Source organism: Gobio gobio, assembly GCF_949357685.1.
Source record: "Gobio gobio genome assembly, chromosome: 16".
Classification (NCBI taxonomy): Eukaryota; Metazoa; Chordata; class Actinopteri; order Cypriniformes; family Gobionidae; genus Gobio; species Gobio gobio.
The window spans coordinates 12,791,822-12,812,413 of record NC_137109.1 but is presented as its reverse complement, the minus strand read 5'-3'; the positions used below and the strand labels follow the sequence as shown (position 1 = coordinate 12,812,413).

Sequence of the window (20,592 nt, the reverse complement as noted above, 5' to 3'; positions counted from 1 at the left end):
CACACACACACACACACACACACACACACATGTTTCTGATGCTGATTCAGAATGAGAAGAGGAACTGACAGCATTTTGTAGTTTCCTGCCAAGTGTGCAGAAAGTCTGGGTCAGGTTCACACACACACAGAAACACACACACTGCATCCGTACACCCCCGCGCACGCGCCTCTCGATTGCATCTTTGTCAACTGACAGTCATGACGAAGACCAGTGGAAAAGAAAAACTAAATTACTCATTGTAAAAATCGACTTTTCCAATCTCCACAGAGAAGTGGTTTTCTTGCGTCCTCAAGGATACTTATATAAAGGTGATTGTGTACCTGTTGACAGTATGAAGGACATCAATCCAACTAGCTTTACCGAAGAACCGTTGCAGCTTAAACATGAAGGCTTCTGTGTATGTTCTTTTCGCAGTGGCGTGTTGGTTCGTTTCGCAGGCTGAGTCGCCGCCGATGATCCACATGCTCAACAAAGTTATGCATGAACTCAAGATGATCCAGAAAGGAATGGTAAGTTGATTTCTAAAGATCTACGGCTGGGATCTGCGGCATTATTTGTACACATTTTAAATCTGATCTTCTTTTCTCTAAAAAAGGACAAAAGCACAATTTTGATCTACTCACCCACAACCAATGATTTGAAGGTAAGAAACTCTTTTTCTTCTCTTCTGCTCCATTACACCGTTTTTAGGGAACGACCACATAATTAGGGTTATTGTTTCATAGAGCGGTTTCTGCATGACTCAGTGATTCGGCCTGCTGTGATACAAACACATTCTGTCATTATACAGCCCACCTTACACAGAGCGGGTTTCAGTTCAACGAGCTTCAGACGAATTGATTTTCGAATGCATCCAGAATGAGTGGGTTGATGAACAACATTTCAATGAATCGTTTGCTGAGCTGAAATCAATACAGAAATAGCAACTTTTAGTCATGCTTTTCTTGGCAAACACCCTCTCGTTTTGTAGTTGCTTCTTTTTTAGATTCAAGTTATTTTGCGCGAGTTGGTCAGGAGAAAGTTTGCATCATTTAGGAGAAATCTGATGACTAATATAATACACTAAAACAGATTTGGCCTGTTTCACAGTTAAACCTGCTGCAGTTCTTACACACTCGCTTCTATATAGAGGTTCCAAAGAACTCTCTTAAACGATTGCATAACACTTTCATGTTTAAAGAGTTTTCCCTAGGGATAAAGTATGTTTACGTGCTGCTTAGTTCATGAAATTTAATTAAAATAAAAATTAATTATAACTTGATTAATTAAGACCAAATCCATAAAATGATCCAATTCTATATACAGTCAAACCAAAAATGATTCAGACACGGATATAATGTTTCACTAGTGGGTGCAGGACACTATAGTGAGGATAGCAAAATAAAGTAAACTGTGACATATTATACCCAAAAATTCTTCATACAGTGACTACCAGTAAAATTTATTAAAATTTGGGAGCAAAATTTTCTTGAATTGCTAATGCGACCTTTGACACCACAGACTGAACAAAATGAAGCATTACTTGGTCATTGGTTGACCTAAATTGATATTATCTAATTGTGTGCTTAAATTTAACAGCTGACAGCTGATTGGTTGATTGTAATGCATTGAGTTGTTGTCATATTTTATTTCCATTTTATAAACCATAGCCAATAAACAGTCAACTGTGATAATGTGAGAAAAAGTTGAAGGTGTCTGAAAAAAATTTGGTTTGACTGTATGTAGCGCCTGACAGAACCTTTTATGGTTCCGTTTAGAACCTTTTCTTCTGATTATTAAAACTGTATACATTTTTACAGTTATGTTTGTTCTTCATAATGACTTCTTAATGAAAGTGGCAGTTTCTGTACACTCTCAAGCAGAAAAACGTTTTGGGTTCTGCGTGGAAACAAAGAGTTTCCTCATAGTTTCTGTGAAAACTGCTTAATGAGCAGAAGGGAAATTTGGAGTCAAGATGTATAGATTTCTGCATGCAATACCGACAGGAAGAGAGAGAAAGCGCGAGAGAGAGAGAGAGATCATTGTTGGGTAGTTTCAGAAAGCAGATTTGATTCCTTGACCCGAGTACCGAGAGGCTTTCGTATACGGGGTTTGCCCAAAAAAACTAATTTTAATAAAAAATGTGCATTTGTGTTAAACTGCTGGTTTTGTTTTCTTTCAATAGGACTTCTGCGTTGCATCTGCTCTGGAGTGTTTTAGGACCAACGTGATGAACCTGACAGTCACTGAAGCTAAACTAAAGAAATCACTGATGATCATCTCCAGGGAGCTTCGAAAACAAATCATTGTGAGTGTGTGATTATTATGTCTTCTGCTCATTGTATGGAACGATTAGTGAACCGAATGCATGGATTTAAATAGACATACACCTCAGAAATGAGAAATGCAGAAATATTTATTAATTAATTCTTTATTTCACAGGTGAATGGTTTGCCCAGTTGCAGCGAGATACAGGTAAGGAAACACAAAGCAACACATAACTGCTGGAAATTAACATTTTCTACACTCTTAAAAATAAAGGTCTTGGTTCCATGGAGAACCTTTAACATCCATGGAATCTTTCCATTCCAACAAAAGGTTCTTTATAGTAGAAAAATGTTCTTTACACTAAGAAAAACAATGCTCTTTTAAGAACTTTTCACTGAAATGGTCTAAGGGAAACCAAAAATGGTTCTTCTATGGCATAACACCCTTTTGGAACCTTTATTTTTAAGAGTGTTTACATGGCAAAAATGAAATATGATTACAGTTCTGACGTGTACAATGTTCTGTTTCAGAAAGCTCAGTGCAAATCATGTGACTCGTACAGCAAGGTTAACAGCCAGACGTTTGTGAAGAACTTTCAAACTCTTCTACAAAAGGTTGGTTCAAAACAATCCCTGCATGTACACATTTTCTCATAGATAACATCTAAATTACATGGTTTTATTCAAGCAATATTGCTGAATCAGCCCAAATACGTCCATTTCTACAAATAAAAGTCATTTTTATGGGTTAAAAACAGCTTTTTAAAGGTAACAGTTGCAGGTTACCACATGTTTTCGTGAGGTTTTCTTTAACTGTTCATTGGAATGGAAAAGATTCCTCAGAAAGCATAAACAGAGATAACAAGCAGTGTGTAACGACCTACTTTCCTTTTTCTAGATCTATGCCAGTAAAGTGTAGAGACGAGAAGAGTGAAGAGACTACATGACACTACCCACCGACCCGCGGCAGAGAAGAGTCTGCTACTGCTATTCTATTTATTGATTATTTATTTAACATTTTATTGTTTATTTGAACTGAGAGATCTGTTAAAGGATTGTTTGTGTCATTTAGGAACAGGGCGGCAAATGTTATTAACTTTAACCTTTATAGAATGTAATATGTCTTAGTTTTACCGCCACATTGTGGTAAGCTCTCTGCACTGCTGCCCTGTTCCTTGAAAGAACCTGAAGGGTGTTTCCCTGCTTAAGATTAAGATTATTGTTATGCAACAATACAAGGGCTTTTGAGTAGTATGCTAAGAATTTGATTCAGGAAAACCACTCATTTAGATCATGTTACCAACGCATCTTTAAAAAGCAGATAAAAAGCAGATGCACACTTATTATGTCTCACAATGAGATGCATGTATTTTTTGGATGATATTTATTTGACATTAAATATTTCTTTATGTTTACATCATGGCTGTGAGGATAGTTATTTGGGGTGGACATTGAATTCTCTGTATTTCAAAAGGGTTTATACCTGAAAACCTAATGCTGCCGGATTATTTCCAGCGACATTTATTTGTGTTTTTGTATGAAATGGACATACACTAACAGTTAAGGTTAGCAAACAAGCAGAAGTCTTTATTGAAATGTTTCCAAGATCTTGAGAACCACAGATAGGCTCTTATAATTCAAACTGCATGCTTGATTTAGTACAACCTGCATTTGAAAGGCATTTATCTTGTAAACTTCACTTGTTGTGCCCTGATTTAAACATCATAGAGTTATTATTATTATTTCAGATTATTTATTTAATTTCAGGATGTAAATAGTTTTAAATAAAGTTGTGTTTGTGTAGTGGATGTAGAAAGGAACTCAAATATATATGTATATACACATTATTATTAACTAAAAAGTAAAATAACCATCAAAAAATGTAAGTGTAAACATTTTTATATATAAATCACTTTATATTTTAGTCTGTAACGTGCTCTAATCAGTTTTAAATACATATTGCATGAGGAACATTTGAATTGTATTTTTAAAAAGGGATGGATTGGATGGATTGATTCAGGTGTTCCAATCACTTCCATGGCCACAGGTGTATAAATCAAGCACTGGGCATGCAGACGCTTCTACAAACATTTGTGAAAGAATGGGTCGCTCTCAGGAGCTCAGTGAATTCAAGTGTGGTACCGTGATAGGTTGCCACCTGTGCAATAAGTCCATTCGTGACATTTCCTCACTACTAAATATTTCACGCTCAACTGTTAGTGGTATTATAACAAAGTTGAAGCAATTGGGAACAACAACAACTCGTTGCCACGTAAAATCACAGAGCGGGGTGAGGGTCCATGCTGAGGGTCACAGTGCACTGAAGTCGCAATCTTTCTGCAGAGTCAATCGCTACAGACCTCCAAACTTCGTGTGGCCTTCAGATTAGCTCAAGAACAGTGCGTAGAGAGCTTAATGGAATGGGTTTCCATGGCCGAGCAGCTCATCCAAGCCTTACATCACCAAGTGCAATGCAAAGCTTGGGATGCAGTGTGGTAAAGCACGCCGCCACTGGACTCTAGAGCAGCGGAGACGAATATCAATTAAGGTCACCGTTCTCTGTCTGGCAATCCGATGGACGAGTCTGGGTTTGGCGGTTGCCAGGAGAACGGTACTCGCCTGACTGCATTGTGCCAAGTGTAAGGTTTGGTGGCAGGGGGGATTATGGTGTGGGGTTGTTTTTCAGGGGTTGGGCCTGGCCCCTTAGTTCCAGTGAAAGGAACTCTTAATGCTTCAGCTTCAGCATATTTTTTACAATTTCATGCTCCCAACTTTTGTGGGCACCAGTGCACAAAGCAAGGTCCATAAAGACATGGATGACCGAGTTTGGTGTGAAGGAACTTGACTGGCCACTGAGATAGAGCAGCCTAAAAAAATGAATCAGCCTAAAAATGTAACTTTTAATTTTTTTTGTCATCCTAAAAACAATCAACCTTACTCATTCTACACTAAAAGGATAAGATAAGACAAATAAAATGAGAAAATATGAATTTTATATATATATATATATATGTCACGGTTGTATGGTGCAGCAGTGAAGAGGAGATTTGGGACTTCCACAAAGATTTATTCGGCTAAACATCGGACAGAACACCACACAGCATACACACAACGTGTAAGTACAACGGGTAGTATAACGGAGACCAGACAAGGAAGGAATGAACAAGAGGGAACTAAATACAAACACTGATGACTGACTAACGAGGGGCACAGGTGACACAGATGAGATAACAAAACACAGCTGAACAGAATGGGTAACCAAGGAAACACAGGAGTGGCGGGAAACTCAGACAAAGGAACATGTGACAACTGAAACCAGGAAGTAAATGCAACAAAATACAACAGAGACAGACAAGACATGTGACATAACTCCCCCCTCCCGGTAGGCGCGTCCTCGCGCCGTGAAGAGTCAAACTGACGGGGGGGGGGGGGGGGGGGTCACCCTGAACCTCGGGGCACCGGGACCTGACTGGAGGGCCTCCAGGGTGGAGCCTCTGGCTGCCATGGCGGGTCTGGAGCCGTGGGCGGAGCAGGAGACCTGGGCGGGTCTGGAGCCTTGGGCGGAGCAGGAGACCTGGGCGGGTCTGGAGCCTTAGGCAGAGCAGGAGACCTGGGCGGGTCTGGAGCCTTGGGCGGAGCAGGAGACCTGGGCGGGTCTGGAGCTTTGGGCGGAGCAGGAGACCTGGGCGGGTCTGGAGCCTTGGGCGGAGCAGGAGACCTGGGCGGGTCTGGAGCTTTGGGCGGAGCAGGAGACCTGGGCGGGTCTGGAGCCTTGGGCGGAGCAGGAGACCTGGGCGGGTCTGGAGCCTTGGGCGGAGCAGGAGACCTGGGCGGGTCTGGAGCTTTGGGCGGAGCAGGAGACCTGGGCGGGTCTGGAGCCTTGGGCGGAGCAGGAGACCTGGGCGGGTCTGGAGCTTTGGGCGGAGCAGGAGACCTGGGCGGGTCTGGAGCCTTGGGCGGAGCAGGAGACCTGGGCGGGTCTGGAGCCTTGGGCGGAGCAGGAGACCTGGGCGGGTCTGGAGCCTTGGGCGGAGCTTGAGGCCTGGGCGGGTCTGGAGCCTTGGGTGGAGCAGGAGTCTTTGGGCGCCTAGGCCGAACCAGAGCCCCACCCACATGTGCGTGGAAGCCTGGAGTGGGCTCGTGGAAGCCTGGAGCGGGCTGGAGCGGAGTCCAGGAAGTCCAAGAGGGCTGGAGCTGAGTCCAGGAAGTCCAAGAGGGCTGGAGCGGAGTCCAGGAGGTCCAAGAGGGCTGGAGTTGAGTCCAGGAGGTCCAAGAGGGCTGGAGCTGAGTCCAGGAGGTCCAAGAGGGCTGGAGCTGAGTCCAGGAAACACGGAACGGGCACAAGAGAGTCTGGAGCGGAATCCAGGAGGCACGGAGCGGTAGGATCGCTCCCAAAGTCTATATACCGCTCCAGTGAATCTGCCGTGGTAGCGGCCGTCATGACCTGAGACGGGCATTTTGCGGCAGCTCTCCTCTTCTGCCTGGGCTTGGGGACAGGCAGGACCTTCCCGGCAGACCCACTGGAGGGATATGCGGAGGAAACTGGCTGAGGGTGAACTGACCAGGCTGCGAGCTTTTCTGAGGGGACTGGACGAGGAAGACACATATTCTTAGGAACCTCTTCTACAATCTCGAACTCGGAACAATTTAGGGACAATATCAGATTGATTGTTTCGACTAGGGAAAAGGAACAGGCAGGTTCCAGGAAACGAATTGTGTCCTCATCCAGGCCCATCAGGAAAACCGCATTAAGCGGTGCATCTGGCCAGTTCACCAGATAAGCAAGCTCAGAGAATTCCTCCATATACCTCTCCATATACCGTTCTGCCTAATCCCCAAGAGGCGATCCTCCGCCGAACCGCCAAGACGTGACAATATATATATATATATATATATAAATATATATTGGCTCTGGTCTGGGGGGGGGGGGGTACCAAACTCTGCCTATGCATTTGTGTTCTGAAGATGAACGAAGGTCGGGTTTGGAACGACATGAGGGTGAGGAATTAATGACAGAAATTGAATAAATGTTTAATTGTTTTAGTTTAAAAAAAAATATGATTTCATGAAATTATTGGTGTTGTGTCACTGTGACTCTTCCAGATTCACTATACTCATACTATATAGAACATACTTTTTTAAAAGTTGAAAAGTTCAAATTCAAATGTAGTACTTACACAGACAGTATGCGATTTCGGACACCGCGTCGGTCTTAGACTTTGCTAAAACTTTTGCATTTAGCTTCTTTATAAATAGTTCCTTCTCTAAAACAAGTCCTACTTTTTACTAAGAATTTGCCTATTCTTGAGAAATGTTATACATACGGCCCCTGGTCTCTCAGCCTAGTCTTATGGGCTGAGATGGCAGGCTGGTTTTAGAGGGGTTTTGGCCACTTCTTTAGATGATCAGGTTAGGAAACCAGCTTTAACAAGCTACATCCAGCTGAAACCAGCTTACCAAAAGAAAACTTGAAAATAGATTACTCACAGTTATCACCCTTTTAACTTTAAATATGATATAATAATGATATGTCAGAAATTGAGTGCAGAAATTATTCAGGGGTTACAGTAGGTGTTCCTCGTGTTGTTTGCTTACCATTTTATAAATACTGTATATTTAAAAATCAAACTGATTTGAGTGGGTTTATGTGAAGGCATGACAGATGTGAGATGATGCTGTCATCTGGTGGTCAGACACGGTACTGTCATTCTGACCGCCTCTGTGATCGTGCATTAATCAAGATTGTCATGACATTAGTCAGACTGTGAGCAAAAGTTACATAAACACGTTAAAAACACTATGTTTACGAACTTAAATAAACCTAAATATTTATGCACTTCATCTACAAAATCGCCAGAGGGATAATGAATGGCCAGTTTTGAAAATCATAAAACCTTGATCACACCAGCTATTAAAACTGAGGAATAAAACACACTCTTAAGCCTTATTCGAACGGTAATTGTTTCTCACGTGGAAGTCCGTTTGCATGCCACCTCAGTGATAAAACTTGTGCATTCGGATGTTGATTTATTCACGGTGGAGGAGCGAGTTTTGTGATCATACGCACATGGGAACCTGCTCACGTGGTCAATAACATGATTGTATGCTGTAAATAAAATGTCATATGCTTGGTATGAGAAGAATAAATGCATTTTTTATTTAATAATAGGAAAATAATATCCTAATTATCATTTAATTAAGTCTGTTTAAAAATAGGAAGATAAATAGACACATTATAGTTAAATGGTTTTCTGTCTTGTATTTTATCTCAAAATAAAGGATATCATTTTATTCCACATGGAAATGAGTGGAAATAAGTTAATACAGCTTCTTATTTACAGGTAAACATAATACTGCGGTTATTTTAACATATAGGCTATAATTGCTGTCGTAATAACGGCCCATTGCAAATGTTTATAAATTATTTAAATAATTTTTTGAGCATGATGAAATATATTTTTACGCGGTGGTGGGAGAAAAACACTGACATTCTGGATTTGGATGGTAATAAAATCTCTGATGAAAATACCTTATGACCCCACGGGAAACAATTACCGTCCGGTTACTTCTGGAAACTGTACAGACCAAAGTAAAACAACCCTAAAATAATCATCAAAAGTTTAACGTGGATAAACAGTGTTGTGCTAATTTTTTCTTGGGCTATTTCTTCATATTTGAAGTTACTTGAAATAGTGACAGTCTGACTGGATCTGAACTGGTGTTCTGTTCTTCAAAGCTCAAGAAGAACAGGTCTGTAAACAGTTTTATTTAAAGGGTTAGTTCAGCCAGAAATTCTGTCATTAATTTCTCACCCTCATGTCGTTCCAAACCTGTAAGTCTTTCATTCATCTTCAGAACACAAACAAGGATCTTTTTGATGAAATATGAGAGCTTTCTGTCCCTCCATAGTCAGTAACACAACTACCACTTTGACGCTTCAAAGCGTCCATAAATAGATCGTAAAACTAATCCACGTGGATAACCTGACCTGACCATATAAAGAAGTGGCCAAAACCCCTCTGCCAAGTCAGCTATGACCAGGGGGCCGTATGTACAAAAGGCTTTAAGTAAAGAAGGAAAGTTTGAAGAAATCTTCATGCAGCTCTAATAACTGTTTATACTGACTATGGCTCTCAAACTTCATAAAAGCACATGAAAAGGTGGCTTCTGAAGTCATGTGATAGTGCTGCGTGAGGAACCAAACACATACCACTTCAAATAAAAAAGATGGAGAACGATTTGCAGCAAACAAGATTATTCAAAAATTCTCCTTTGTGTCTGATGGAGATTGACAGTCATGTTTAGCTTCTTCCATTTTCCAATGATTGCTCCAACAGTGGACCTTTTTTCACCAAGCTGCTTGGCAATTTCCCCGTAGCCATTTCCAGCCTTGTGGAGGTGTACAATTTTGTCTCTAGTGTCTTTGGACAGCTCTTTGGTCTTGGCCATGTTAGTAGTTGGATTCTTACTGATTGTATGGGGTGGACAGGTGTCTTTATGCAGCTAACAACCTCAAACAGGTGCATCTAATTTAGGATAATAAATGGAGTGGAGGTGGACATCTTAAAGGCAGACTAACAGGTCTTAAAGGCTGATAGACAGGTGTTCAAATACTTATTTGCAGCTGTATCATACAAATAAATAGTTAAAAAATCATATATTGTGATTTCTGGATTTTTCTTTTAGACTATGTCTCTCATAGTGGACATGCACTTACGATGACAATTTCAGACCCCTCCATGATTTCCAAGTGGGAGAACTTGCAAAATAGCAGTGTGTTCAAATACTTATTTTCCTCACTGTATATATCTTCCAATTTTTAAACTGATTTAAATAATTAAATAATAATTAGGATATTATTTTCCTATTATTAAAGTAAATATGCATTTATTCTTATTTTACCAATCATATGACATTTTATTTACAGCATACAATCATGTTACTGACCACGTGAGCAGGTGAATAAACCGTGAATAAATCGCCAGCCGAATACACAAGTTTTATCACTGAGGTGGCATGCAAATTATTTTTACGGACTTCAACGTGAGAAGCAATTACCATACGATAAAGGCTTAAGACACATTAATGACATTATATGACAGTATAACCGAAAGCTACCAATTTCAACATTTATTAGGCTTAAAAAAATTACTTTCAATTTAAGTGAACTTAAAATAATTGTGGCAAGCAGCGAGGGACCGCGAGAGCGGGCTGGTGGCGAGTGATAATGAGCGCTAGCTGCGCACCACACCGGTCTCGTCTCACGGAGGAGTGACCGGAGCATGAAAGGAGGAGCGATGACAGTGCAACACGAGAGAGGACCAGGCCTGGACTTTACGTTGTGTTGGGTTTTGTTATGTGTGTGCGCGGCAGTCGTCCGTGAGGAAATTTGCAGAGAGCAGAGACTCTCACAGTCTCATGTGGACCTTCTTCAACCATCAGAGTCTCTGCAAGTTCACCGCCATTCCTTCGCTCAACACGGAAGGAATCGATCGTAACTGGAAAACCATCAGACAGAACCATTGAAACTTTTTCCTGCGATCTCACCTCGGACGGTCTTCTACAGCTCAGGCTAAATGCAAGTAAAGTACGAAATACAAATTGCTGTGTAGTTAGTAAAACTGTAAACCCCTTTGTTCAGACAAAGGAGTTTATCAATGATGGTTCCTCCCAGGTTTTAGACTCTTTTCATTGCTTCATTCATCTGTTTTAACCCGGTTCTTCCAACCACTTTAACTTTGCCTCTCACGATGTATATGTTTTATCTTAGTTTTAGTCTTGTCCGTGCTTTTGTTAATAAAGTTTGTGCACAATATATGTTTGGTCCTGACTCCCTGCCTGCAAACAATTTGTCCCTTAAATGATTGATCTTGTAATGCGCTCTAAGCATAATTTTTTTTTTCTGTGGCCATGAAAAATATCCTTTTCTTAGAATTAATTAATAATCAATACTGAATGTTCATAGGATGAACTGATTGATTGATTGATTGATTGATTGTAATGTTAAGTTAAATCAAGTTAATCTATTTAACTGATTCAAATATTCATAATTAATCATAATGAAAGCTCCACCTGTTTCTTTCACAAGTCATTTGCACTCAGTATGTACCAAATGAAAACAACAGTGCCACAGCTATACTCAGGTATCCTCATTCATGTTCTCTTTTGATATCTACCAGCAAGGTAAAGAGCAAAATTCACTTCCTAGAATTCAGTTGAACGGACAAGAAAAGCACTGTGTAAAAGCACTGACATGCACACAACAGCAATAGTTAATTTCTTGCATTACAGTGTAACATTCTGTAACAATCTCTCCAGGCGCTGCAAACTCCCTGTTCCCCTTCTCTGTTAGCCCTTTGAAACCCACAGTTAGCACAAACTGTGAACAAGATACCTGATACTAACATCAGACCTCAAGGCTTGCCATCACCATTGTTGATTTCCAACAATGTACTCCCCCTATTCAAACAATACAGGACTCTCAGCAGATTTGAAGATAACTGCTCATGGAAGGCATTTATACTTCTAGTTACTTTTCTCCCAGATGTTTCTTGGAAGCAGCTAAATCTTTCCCCATTTTGCTCTGTCGGGCAGTGCATTGTTGATTGCCAACAATGTACTGTTGGTAGTGGCCAGTTAGAGAGTTTCTGTAGCTCTGCATGATTCAGAGTGCTTAGGCTGTAGCCTCTAATCACATAGTATGTGTAGTTTGCAGTAATGGGGTGTTTAGTAATGTTTTGAGTGATATGGCAACAACACTTTCTTCATCTGTTTTCTTCTTCCAGTTTTTCCGCCTTTTGCCACATTACTCAAACCATAACAGCTTCTGCTCACAACTGATCTATAATTTTTTATTGGAAAATCGAGTATAGAGGGTATGCATGTGACATCACCATCGGCCGGAGCGGTTCTTCACCGGTTCCGCTAAGGTGCTATATAACACTGTTACCATATACAGAACATGTTAAGATATGGTGCTATATAGCACCAAAAGTGGTTCCTCTGTGATTACAACGAAGAACCAATTTTGGTGCCATATAGAACCTTTTTTTTTTTAGAGTGTAACCCTTACTCAAAGGCTGCGGAAACAGGCCAGTTACGCACGTGAACCCATTCCCGACGATCTTGGTTTGCTTCTTATTTATTAAATAAACAGCCAAATAGGTGGTTGAATATTGATCAAAATTAAAATACAATTTATGCTAAATGAAATTAATTTTAAAGAAAGTATTTCTAGAAAACAAAATATGTCCCCAGACATAGGCCTATGCGCATCTGATTATGTGCCTTACTCATGCTGCTCATTTTTTATAATCAACATATGAAATTAAAATGATAATAATATTTAAACATAGACTAACTATGAAACTAAATAGGCACCGTTTTCTTTAACCCTCTGTCTGACGAAGTCGTCGGCGCCTTCTGATGGATTTTTTCCTTTATGACAGCAGAAACAACTCCCAACACTCCGTAATTTTTAGGCATACAGATAGGCTAAGGGCAAGATATAATTATAAACAGTAAACTGTCTACTTTTATTTGATAACAGCAAAGGCCGTGACTCAGGGAACAGATTATTTTGCACTCCAAATGCTGTTCATTTCAAAAATATATTTTGTTTATTAAACGCAAAGTTTTTCATTTCAAAAGCATTTCTAAAATCAGTTTATATTTCCAACAAACGAAATTCCAAGCCAAAATAACAAAGTGGTAAAAAAAAAAACCCTTTGAGTTACCACCATCAAATTCAAACATCTAGCTCGTCTCTGTATGTGGCAATGCGTCACAATAACCTGACATATGTAAAAGTGGTTCATTCTTTACAGATGATGGTGTGTTTGGATAAAAAAAAACAATAGAATATAAAATGCCACAATTTACCAAGAGCTTGAAGCAGAAACACCTCATATGTGCCGCTCAAGTAAGGTGCTTTCCTTGCCATCAGTGCTTGGATAACACGCACGTCTCCTTCCATTAAAAATAATGGCATGCGGTGGCTGGGATATACATAAACCTAACAACATATGTAGCATAATTTTTGGAATGACTTATCACGCGAGGAATTTTTTTTTTAGTCGCATAACATCAGTTAATGGAAATGCCTTTATTTCGCTATATTTTTTTATCGACTATTAGGAAATATCGCAAAAGTTATGCGCAAATCTTTAATGGAAAAAAAAAAGCTTCTGACCAGCGGAAAAATGTGTTAAATGAATGAATTAGATTATGAAGAATGACGATTTGTAGAACGTGCTTTTGCTTTAATACACACCTTCCGCAATCTATTTTTCAATTTACTTTTATAAAGTGGTGGGGACAATATCGAGCTTGGCAAAAAGTGGTGGGGACATGTCCCACCCGTAAATTACGCCTATGGCACAGATAGACTTTGCCATTAGCTTGACCTAGAGTTCCGCGTCTTCTTTGATGCCTTTTCCGATGAGGAACAAAGGGCAGCCGACAGAAACAAGTCAAAGACCGACACCGGACAGAAGGAGATGGGCGTCAAATCCACTCTGCAAGACGGTATGTGACTCTTCCATCGAAGATCTTATCTCAAATAAAGTTTCACGATCATACCGCAACAAAGCTTGCAAACTCGTAACAGAAGGACACAGAAAAGCAGACACAGAGCGAAGACAAACAGATGGCAAGTCACGAACACTGGCACCATCTTGCTTGCTTGTATTTATAAAAGACAGATAGGCTGTACCGATTCTTTCCGTAAACAGTCGAGCTTGTGCAGGCGTGCAGTGGGCAGAGCTAAAGAGTCACACACACACACACACACACACACACACACACACACACACACACACACACACACACACACACACACACACACACACACACACACACACACACACACACACACACACAAAAACAAACACAAACACAATATGTCATTCATGACATCATTATATGCAGTTACGCGCCGAATGTCAACAAAACACAGACATTTGATGCAGTTTCACTCACCGCCTGCGGTTTCCACTCGTGACCGGGAAAAAACACACACACTTGCAGAACTCCGTTGCTGCTCTGGAAAAACAAACTGCACCCACTGTTCCCTTAACGCTGGGTTATTTGGGAAGCTGAACAAGGTTATCTTTCCCTCACAACCAGAAACACACTTCTCATCCGGGAGAAGGGCCCATACAAGCAATTCCGCCCTTTATGACGTCATACATGGTCAAACTGAAGAAAAAAAAAACTTTCCGAAACTCATTCTAATCCTGAAGGAGTGGATTTGGCACAGAAATACTTAGATGTTTCTAATAATTTATCATTATAATTTGTTACATTTATATAGCGCTTTCCTAGGCACTCAAAGCACTTTACATGGAAGGAGGGAATCTCCTCAACCACCACCAATGTGCAGCATCCACCTGGATGATGCAAAGGCAGCCATATTGCGCCAGAACGCCCACCACACACCAGCTGATTGGTGGAGAGGAGTGATGAAGCCAATAAAGGGGCAGGTCAGATACCTGTGCCTCTTCGTTCATACACATGATCAATATTAAAATAAGAATCAATGATAATCAAGTTATAACCATTTTCTATATTTAATAAATCAGTTCACCTATAACCTCTCTATATTTAATGAGTGATTTTGGATACAGGTCTACAGGACTTTTGGGGACTCAGAGAAATGTACCTCTTTTATATGCTTTTCTTACTAAATAGAATAAATTCACTTCTGTATTAGATGTAGTATCAGCATGTTTTGGAGAAGTGCCTTGTTGATAGTTAGTTAAGATGTTCTCAACCTTGAGGGAACTGTGAGCTTTTGTATGTGCGCTGCATGATCGGTGCAGGCCCAATATTGAAGATGGACGCTTTCTGCACACGACCCCAGACCTATAGACGCCTTTCTATGACCTCCGAGGTCATTGTGATCTAAAAATCTAGTCATGGGGCGACAACTAGTCTACCCATTTTAGTGATATGCTCTGCTATCTATCCTTGTGTGGAAATTTACCGTGACTGGACATTTTCTCTGCCAATCAGAATCATTCCACATGGCAGTAATGACGTGGCTAGACCTTGAAAACAGTATAACTGTTCAGAAATTGTATGTTCGTTAGACAGAGGCAGGGAGACTGTTAGAGGGAGCGCGGCCTACGAACTCCTCTTGAAGCTGGCTTCTGCTGATGAAACTGCAAACTATTCTTCAGTAAATATTTCTTTAATTAATCTAACTCCTGACTCTTGGTCTTCATTTTTCACTACTGGTCCTAGGTCCTAAACTGTTACCCCAACACCAATCATATATATATATATATATATATATATATGGGAAGGATTAGGAGGCCATGATGGACAGAGGGTTACACCCCTATTTTTTATCGAAGGACATCCTGGGATTTTTAATGACCACAGAGAGTCAGGACCTTGGTTTAACATCTCATCTGAAGGACGGTGCTTGTTACAGTATAGTGTCCCCATCACTATACTGGGGCGTTAGGACCTACACAGACCACAGGGTGAGCGCCCCCTGCTGGCCTCACTAACACTTCTACCAGCAGCTACCTGGTTTTTCCAAGAGGTCTCCCATCCAGGTACTGACCAGGCTCAGCCCTGCTTAGCTTCAGTGGGAAACCAGTCAGGGTTGCTTCTAAATAAAGCATACACTTTAAAAGTGTGGTTTAGTTCCGTGTTATATTGTTTGAGTAAAAAGTATTGCAAAGGAAAATTCAACCAAGTAGAAATTACTCAATTACTCTTATTCTTTGTAAATTTTACTTAATGTAGTTAAGTAGAGTTTACATAATTCCATATGTGAAATTTACTCCAAAAAATATGTGTGCAAAAACATACATAGCAGTTGCATTTTACATGGATAACTTTTAAACATAGCCTTTAAAGGTCCCGTTTTTCGTGTTTTTTTGAAGCTTTGATTGTGTTTACAGTGTGCAATATAACATGTGTTCATGTTTCGCGTGTAAAAAAACAGTATTTTTCACACAATTTACTTATCTGTATACTGCTGTTTTCACTGTCCTCAAAACGGCTTGAAAGATTTCCCTGTTCTATGAAGTCCCTCCTTCAGAAACCCGTAACGAGTTCTGATTGTGCCAGCGGTTCCCGTGTTGTGATTGGACAGCAGCTTAGCGCACGCAGAGCGCACGTTACCGGAAAGGTCACGCCTCTCACCATAACGGGGATGCATGCGCTCAATGATCTCTAAGTACAGCGTCCCTGGGAAAGCCAAACAAAGGTGACTTGACTCCGGGATGAAAATAACAGCGTTTTGACGACATGGTGACAAACAAACTATACAAACGCAACCGAACGCAACACTTCCTCTTATCCACGCGGGAGCAACAAGACCACGCCCCCTTTTTCGTGTACTCTTGTGGGCGGAGGTTAGTCGACAAACTGTTCTACTGACGTAATTAAAGCAGGATGTACAGGGATGTAGTCCAAACCGGCCGTTCGCTGTAGGCTTTGAAAGGGAACTTCTGTTAAATAAAATATCTCGCTTGGCATTGAACTTTGAGCTTTATAATTTTACAGGTATTATATATGCTCTAACAGCAACATTACCTACTAAGTAAAGTTTGAAAAATGGGATCACGAAGAACAGGACCTTTAACAATTTTTTCGAACAATTCTGTGACTCTTTTTCTTGCATTGAGAATTGCAGGATATAAACTCGCAATTCTGAAGGAAAAACGACTGAATAACGAGTATCTCTCACAATTCTGTTTATCTTTCTAAGAATTGTGATATATAAAGTTGGATTTGCGAGAGAAAAAAGTCAGAATTGTGAGATATAAACTCAAAATTAACATTTTTTATTATTTTATTCAGTGGCTTCCACAGATTGCTGCTACAGAACTGTCATTTTCTGCCACCAGGTAGGAAAAAAAACGTCATGGCTGTTTGCAAACACAAAATAGGTTAAAATATAAAGGCAGTATTTGTGTTTGGAAGTACAGGTATTCAAGAATGAATTTTCAATGCGGATTCATAGGCATCTTTGAGAATGCATTAGACAGTATTGCAAAGCAAAGATCAAGGGTAATTTTCAAAAGTCCCACAGGCATGTTGTCTCTGGCTCCTTGCACTGTGCTATCATATGACTTCAAAAGACTTACAGTTGTTTGTTCCTTTTGGAGTTTCTTATTATAAGACCTGCATGATTTCGTCATAAGTGTATTTGTGTTTTGAAGTACGTAAGACATTTCAAACCCATTAAAACCAACCAATCAGATTTGAGGGACAAGTTTACAGTTAATGTCATGTTTTGGCTTACAACCAGGGTTAGGTGCTTCTATACCAGTGTTATTCCCTTTGATTTTAGGGTTAAGTTTAGGGGTAGGGATATGATGTTTTTGGATAGGAGTGTTGTTCCAGGATCAACAGATGTTAACACAAATTAACTGGCAAAATCATGGCGACCATCATTAAGCCGTGACCCAAATTTTTGGGAATTTGAACCGAGTATTTTTTTTCTCAAAAATGGTTGAGTAAGGGTATTAACCCCTAGGAGTCTGAGCTCTTTTGGGGCCCTTTAGAAGTTTTGACATGCTCTGACATTTGTGCATTTTTTAGTTGCTTATAAACATATGAATGGCAAAAGTGTAATTACAGCACAAACTGGGCTACCATAATATGTGAGCAACATGTATGTACATGCTTGTATTTTTGAGAGAATAATGTTTATGCATAATTTTTGAAAAAACAAAAAAAATAGTTTTAAAATGAAGGCTTCAAAACACACAATAGATATGTGTTCACAAGCCCTTTGATTATTGGGTGTTTTTGTTTAGAGTTTTTGCTTTAAACTGATGTGAGAATCATTGAGCCTACTCATTCACATAAAACAATATATTAATTTACATTTTGTAAAATACTTTTTCTTTACTCAGGCCTTATGTGAGTAGGCATGAACGTCCCATGAATAATAATGTGATCACTCCTGAGAAACAAAGACCTGCATAATAATGAGCTGCATAATAAATTAGCTTTAGGTAGGCCTACTAGATTTTAGGTTTACTAGATAAGTACAGTAACAGTAAAAAAAAAAAAAAAATAGTTGTTTGGGGGGGGGGGGGGGTCTAAATGTTTTTTACTTAAAGCAAGCTAAATTATCTGCCAAAAAAGAAACAAGATTTCAATCAGAATTGTTTTTGAAAGAAGAGCTAAAAAAACAGTAATATTGTGACAATTGGTAATGATGAATGTTATAAGTAAAATATTTGGGATTTAAAACAACATAATGCAATGCAATTGTGTTTTCAAATAGTATCTGGTGACTTTAGGTTGATTGGGACACTTTTTCCCAGTCATTTCAATGGCAAATATTTTCTGAATCATTTGTAAACGATCAAATACACAACATACTCAAATATCATTTCGAGCTTTAGTCAGAAACACGTGAAATGCATGAGCCAGTGCTAAGGCTATTGTCAGCTATATTGGTATCAAACAGGGACGTCGTTAGGCCTATTTTAGGGGGGCTGAAGCTACCCCTAAATGTTCCTAAGCCCCCCTAAATGATAATAAGAACAACAATAACAATTTGATTTATCAATAACCGTATCCTCATTCATATTTAGATGCAACAAATTATATATATCCAGCTACAAAAAAATAGCCGAAAAGTCGGTATTTGGACTGTTGGACAGAAGTACAAAGAGTCGTTGTGCTATCAAGATGATCGCGTCTCGTTGGTGAACTGTGGCAGATTTCAGAGCGTTGCAGACCGGAGCGCTCCTCCAAGAACTGCCTGAGGATTCATCTCCGTTACCAAGGTTATAAGGTTATACGAAAAAACGAAAACTAGGTGGGTTGTCGTTAACTGAAATAAAAATAAAAACGAGGCATTACAAAAAAACGATAACTAACCAAATCTATAATATCATGGTAATCCATCCCAGCTAACACACATCATGTAATTAATTGGTACTTTTTGGTAATGTCATGAATTAGTAATTGACAACGTAACTACAACATTGCATGCTTGTAATTTCTTTCTTTTTGTTGCTGTTTATATATAATGAAGCGACATAGGCCTACAGCACATGCCTCCGCAATGCACCCTTCACTAAGTTATTGACAGACGACAATCACATCGCCAAAGAGAGTTAGTAGATTAACATCTGTGGACTTGAACTTTAAAAACGGTGTGTACTGACGTCTTTCCGCAGTTGAAACAACATATATTTTAGTGTTCATTCATGTTAATTTGATCTATGAACTAGAAGGAAGAGATGATCGGTTAACGAGCAGCTTTAACTGAGGCGCTATAGCGATCACGACACATTAAAGAGCCACAAAACGGTATTTGTTGTTTAAATTTCTTTAAAAAAATGACTACATTTTAAAGTTGAGACTTTGTTTCATATATTGAAAGTAACTTGCTCTGTCCAGTCTGTCGGTGTGTTGTCAGTGTCCTCTTTGCTCCGTGATGTATTTTCTCTACGTGAGAACATGTGTGTGTGGTGTGAGAGCCCCATGGCTTGTCGGACATAGCAACAGTAACTAAAGGGGGCGGGTCTTTGTGAACGGTCAATTGAAGACAGGACAGTAAAGTTAGTTTTTCTGAGGAGAGAGATTTTTTATTTTGTAGCAAGTTATATTAAATAACGTTCCAATAATGAAACTGCCATATAGCCTGACATCTCATCTGACCGCAGATACTGAATCAGGACAAGTTTTTCTCAGGCACTCTTTACTTAAACTGCGTCCGACAGAAAAGTCAACAGCGTTCATGCACGTCTTTTAACCCTCATATGGTCTATGGGTCCATCCGTGCCCCATTGGATGATTCCCTCATTTAAAAAAAATTTTTCCCTTCATCTCAGTGGCATGAGAGATTGTCACTTTTGTTAAATTATCTAAAAAAATTATTCAGTTGTTCTGAGTAAAAAAGTATTTTAAATGAGTGTAAAAAAGTCACACTCATTGAAATTTCGAAATTAATTTAAATGGCGAAAATTAAAGATTTTTTTCTTTTTCATTTTTCAATCAAATCAATAAATCCGGCATAAATCAGAACATTTTCCCACAGAAATGAAGGCTTGGTTCTAGAGCACAAATGCAATGTGGAACAAACATGATCACACACACTGCAACAGACAGCCTTTGTATAGAATATGGCAAACAAAATCAGCCACAAATGCAGAAAAAATGCAGATATGAAGGGATGAGTGAGACCTAACACACACACACAAACAAATACATATACACATGCACTTACACACACACAAACACTTTCACATGCACAGACACACACACGCGCGCACAAACACACACAAGAATATACATGCTATTCACGTAGTAAGCACAGCACAGCGCAGCGCTTCCAGGACCTACGTCAGAACGCCGG

At 39.7% G+C, this 20,592-nt stretch overlaps 1 protein-coding gene across 1 annotated transcript; it reads left to right on the top strand.

The window, feature by feature from the left end:
* Positions 1-202: 202 nt before the first annotated feature.
* On the top strand, positions 203-3,663 carry il21 (interleukin 21). Its single transcript, XM_079838308.1, has 7 exons — positions 203-311; positions 418-512; positions 599-646; positions 2,168-2,290; positions 2,425-2,457; positions 2,781-2,864; positions 3,148-3,663. Exons 2-7 carry the CDS (start codon positions 456-458, stop codon positions 3,166-3,168), a joined length of 366 nt encoding a protein of 121 aa, XP_079694434.1. The 5' UTR covers positions 203-311; positions 418-455; the 3' UTR covers positions 3,169-3,663.
* The last annotated feature ends 16,929 nt before the right edge of the window (positions 3,664-20,592 follow it).

Coding starts and splice junctions, on each gene's coding strand:
- il21 (XM_079838308.1), top strand. CDS start 456: ATGATCCACATGCTCAACAAAGTTATGCATGAACTCAAGATGATCCAG. Junction 513..598: donor AGATGATCCAGAAAGGAATG/GTAAGTTGATTT, acceptor TCTCTAAAAAAG/GACAAAAGCACAATTTTGAT. Junction 647..2,167: donor CCACAACCAATGATTTGAAG/GTAAGAAACTCT, acceptor TTCTTTCAATAG/GACTTCTGCGTTGCATCTGC.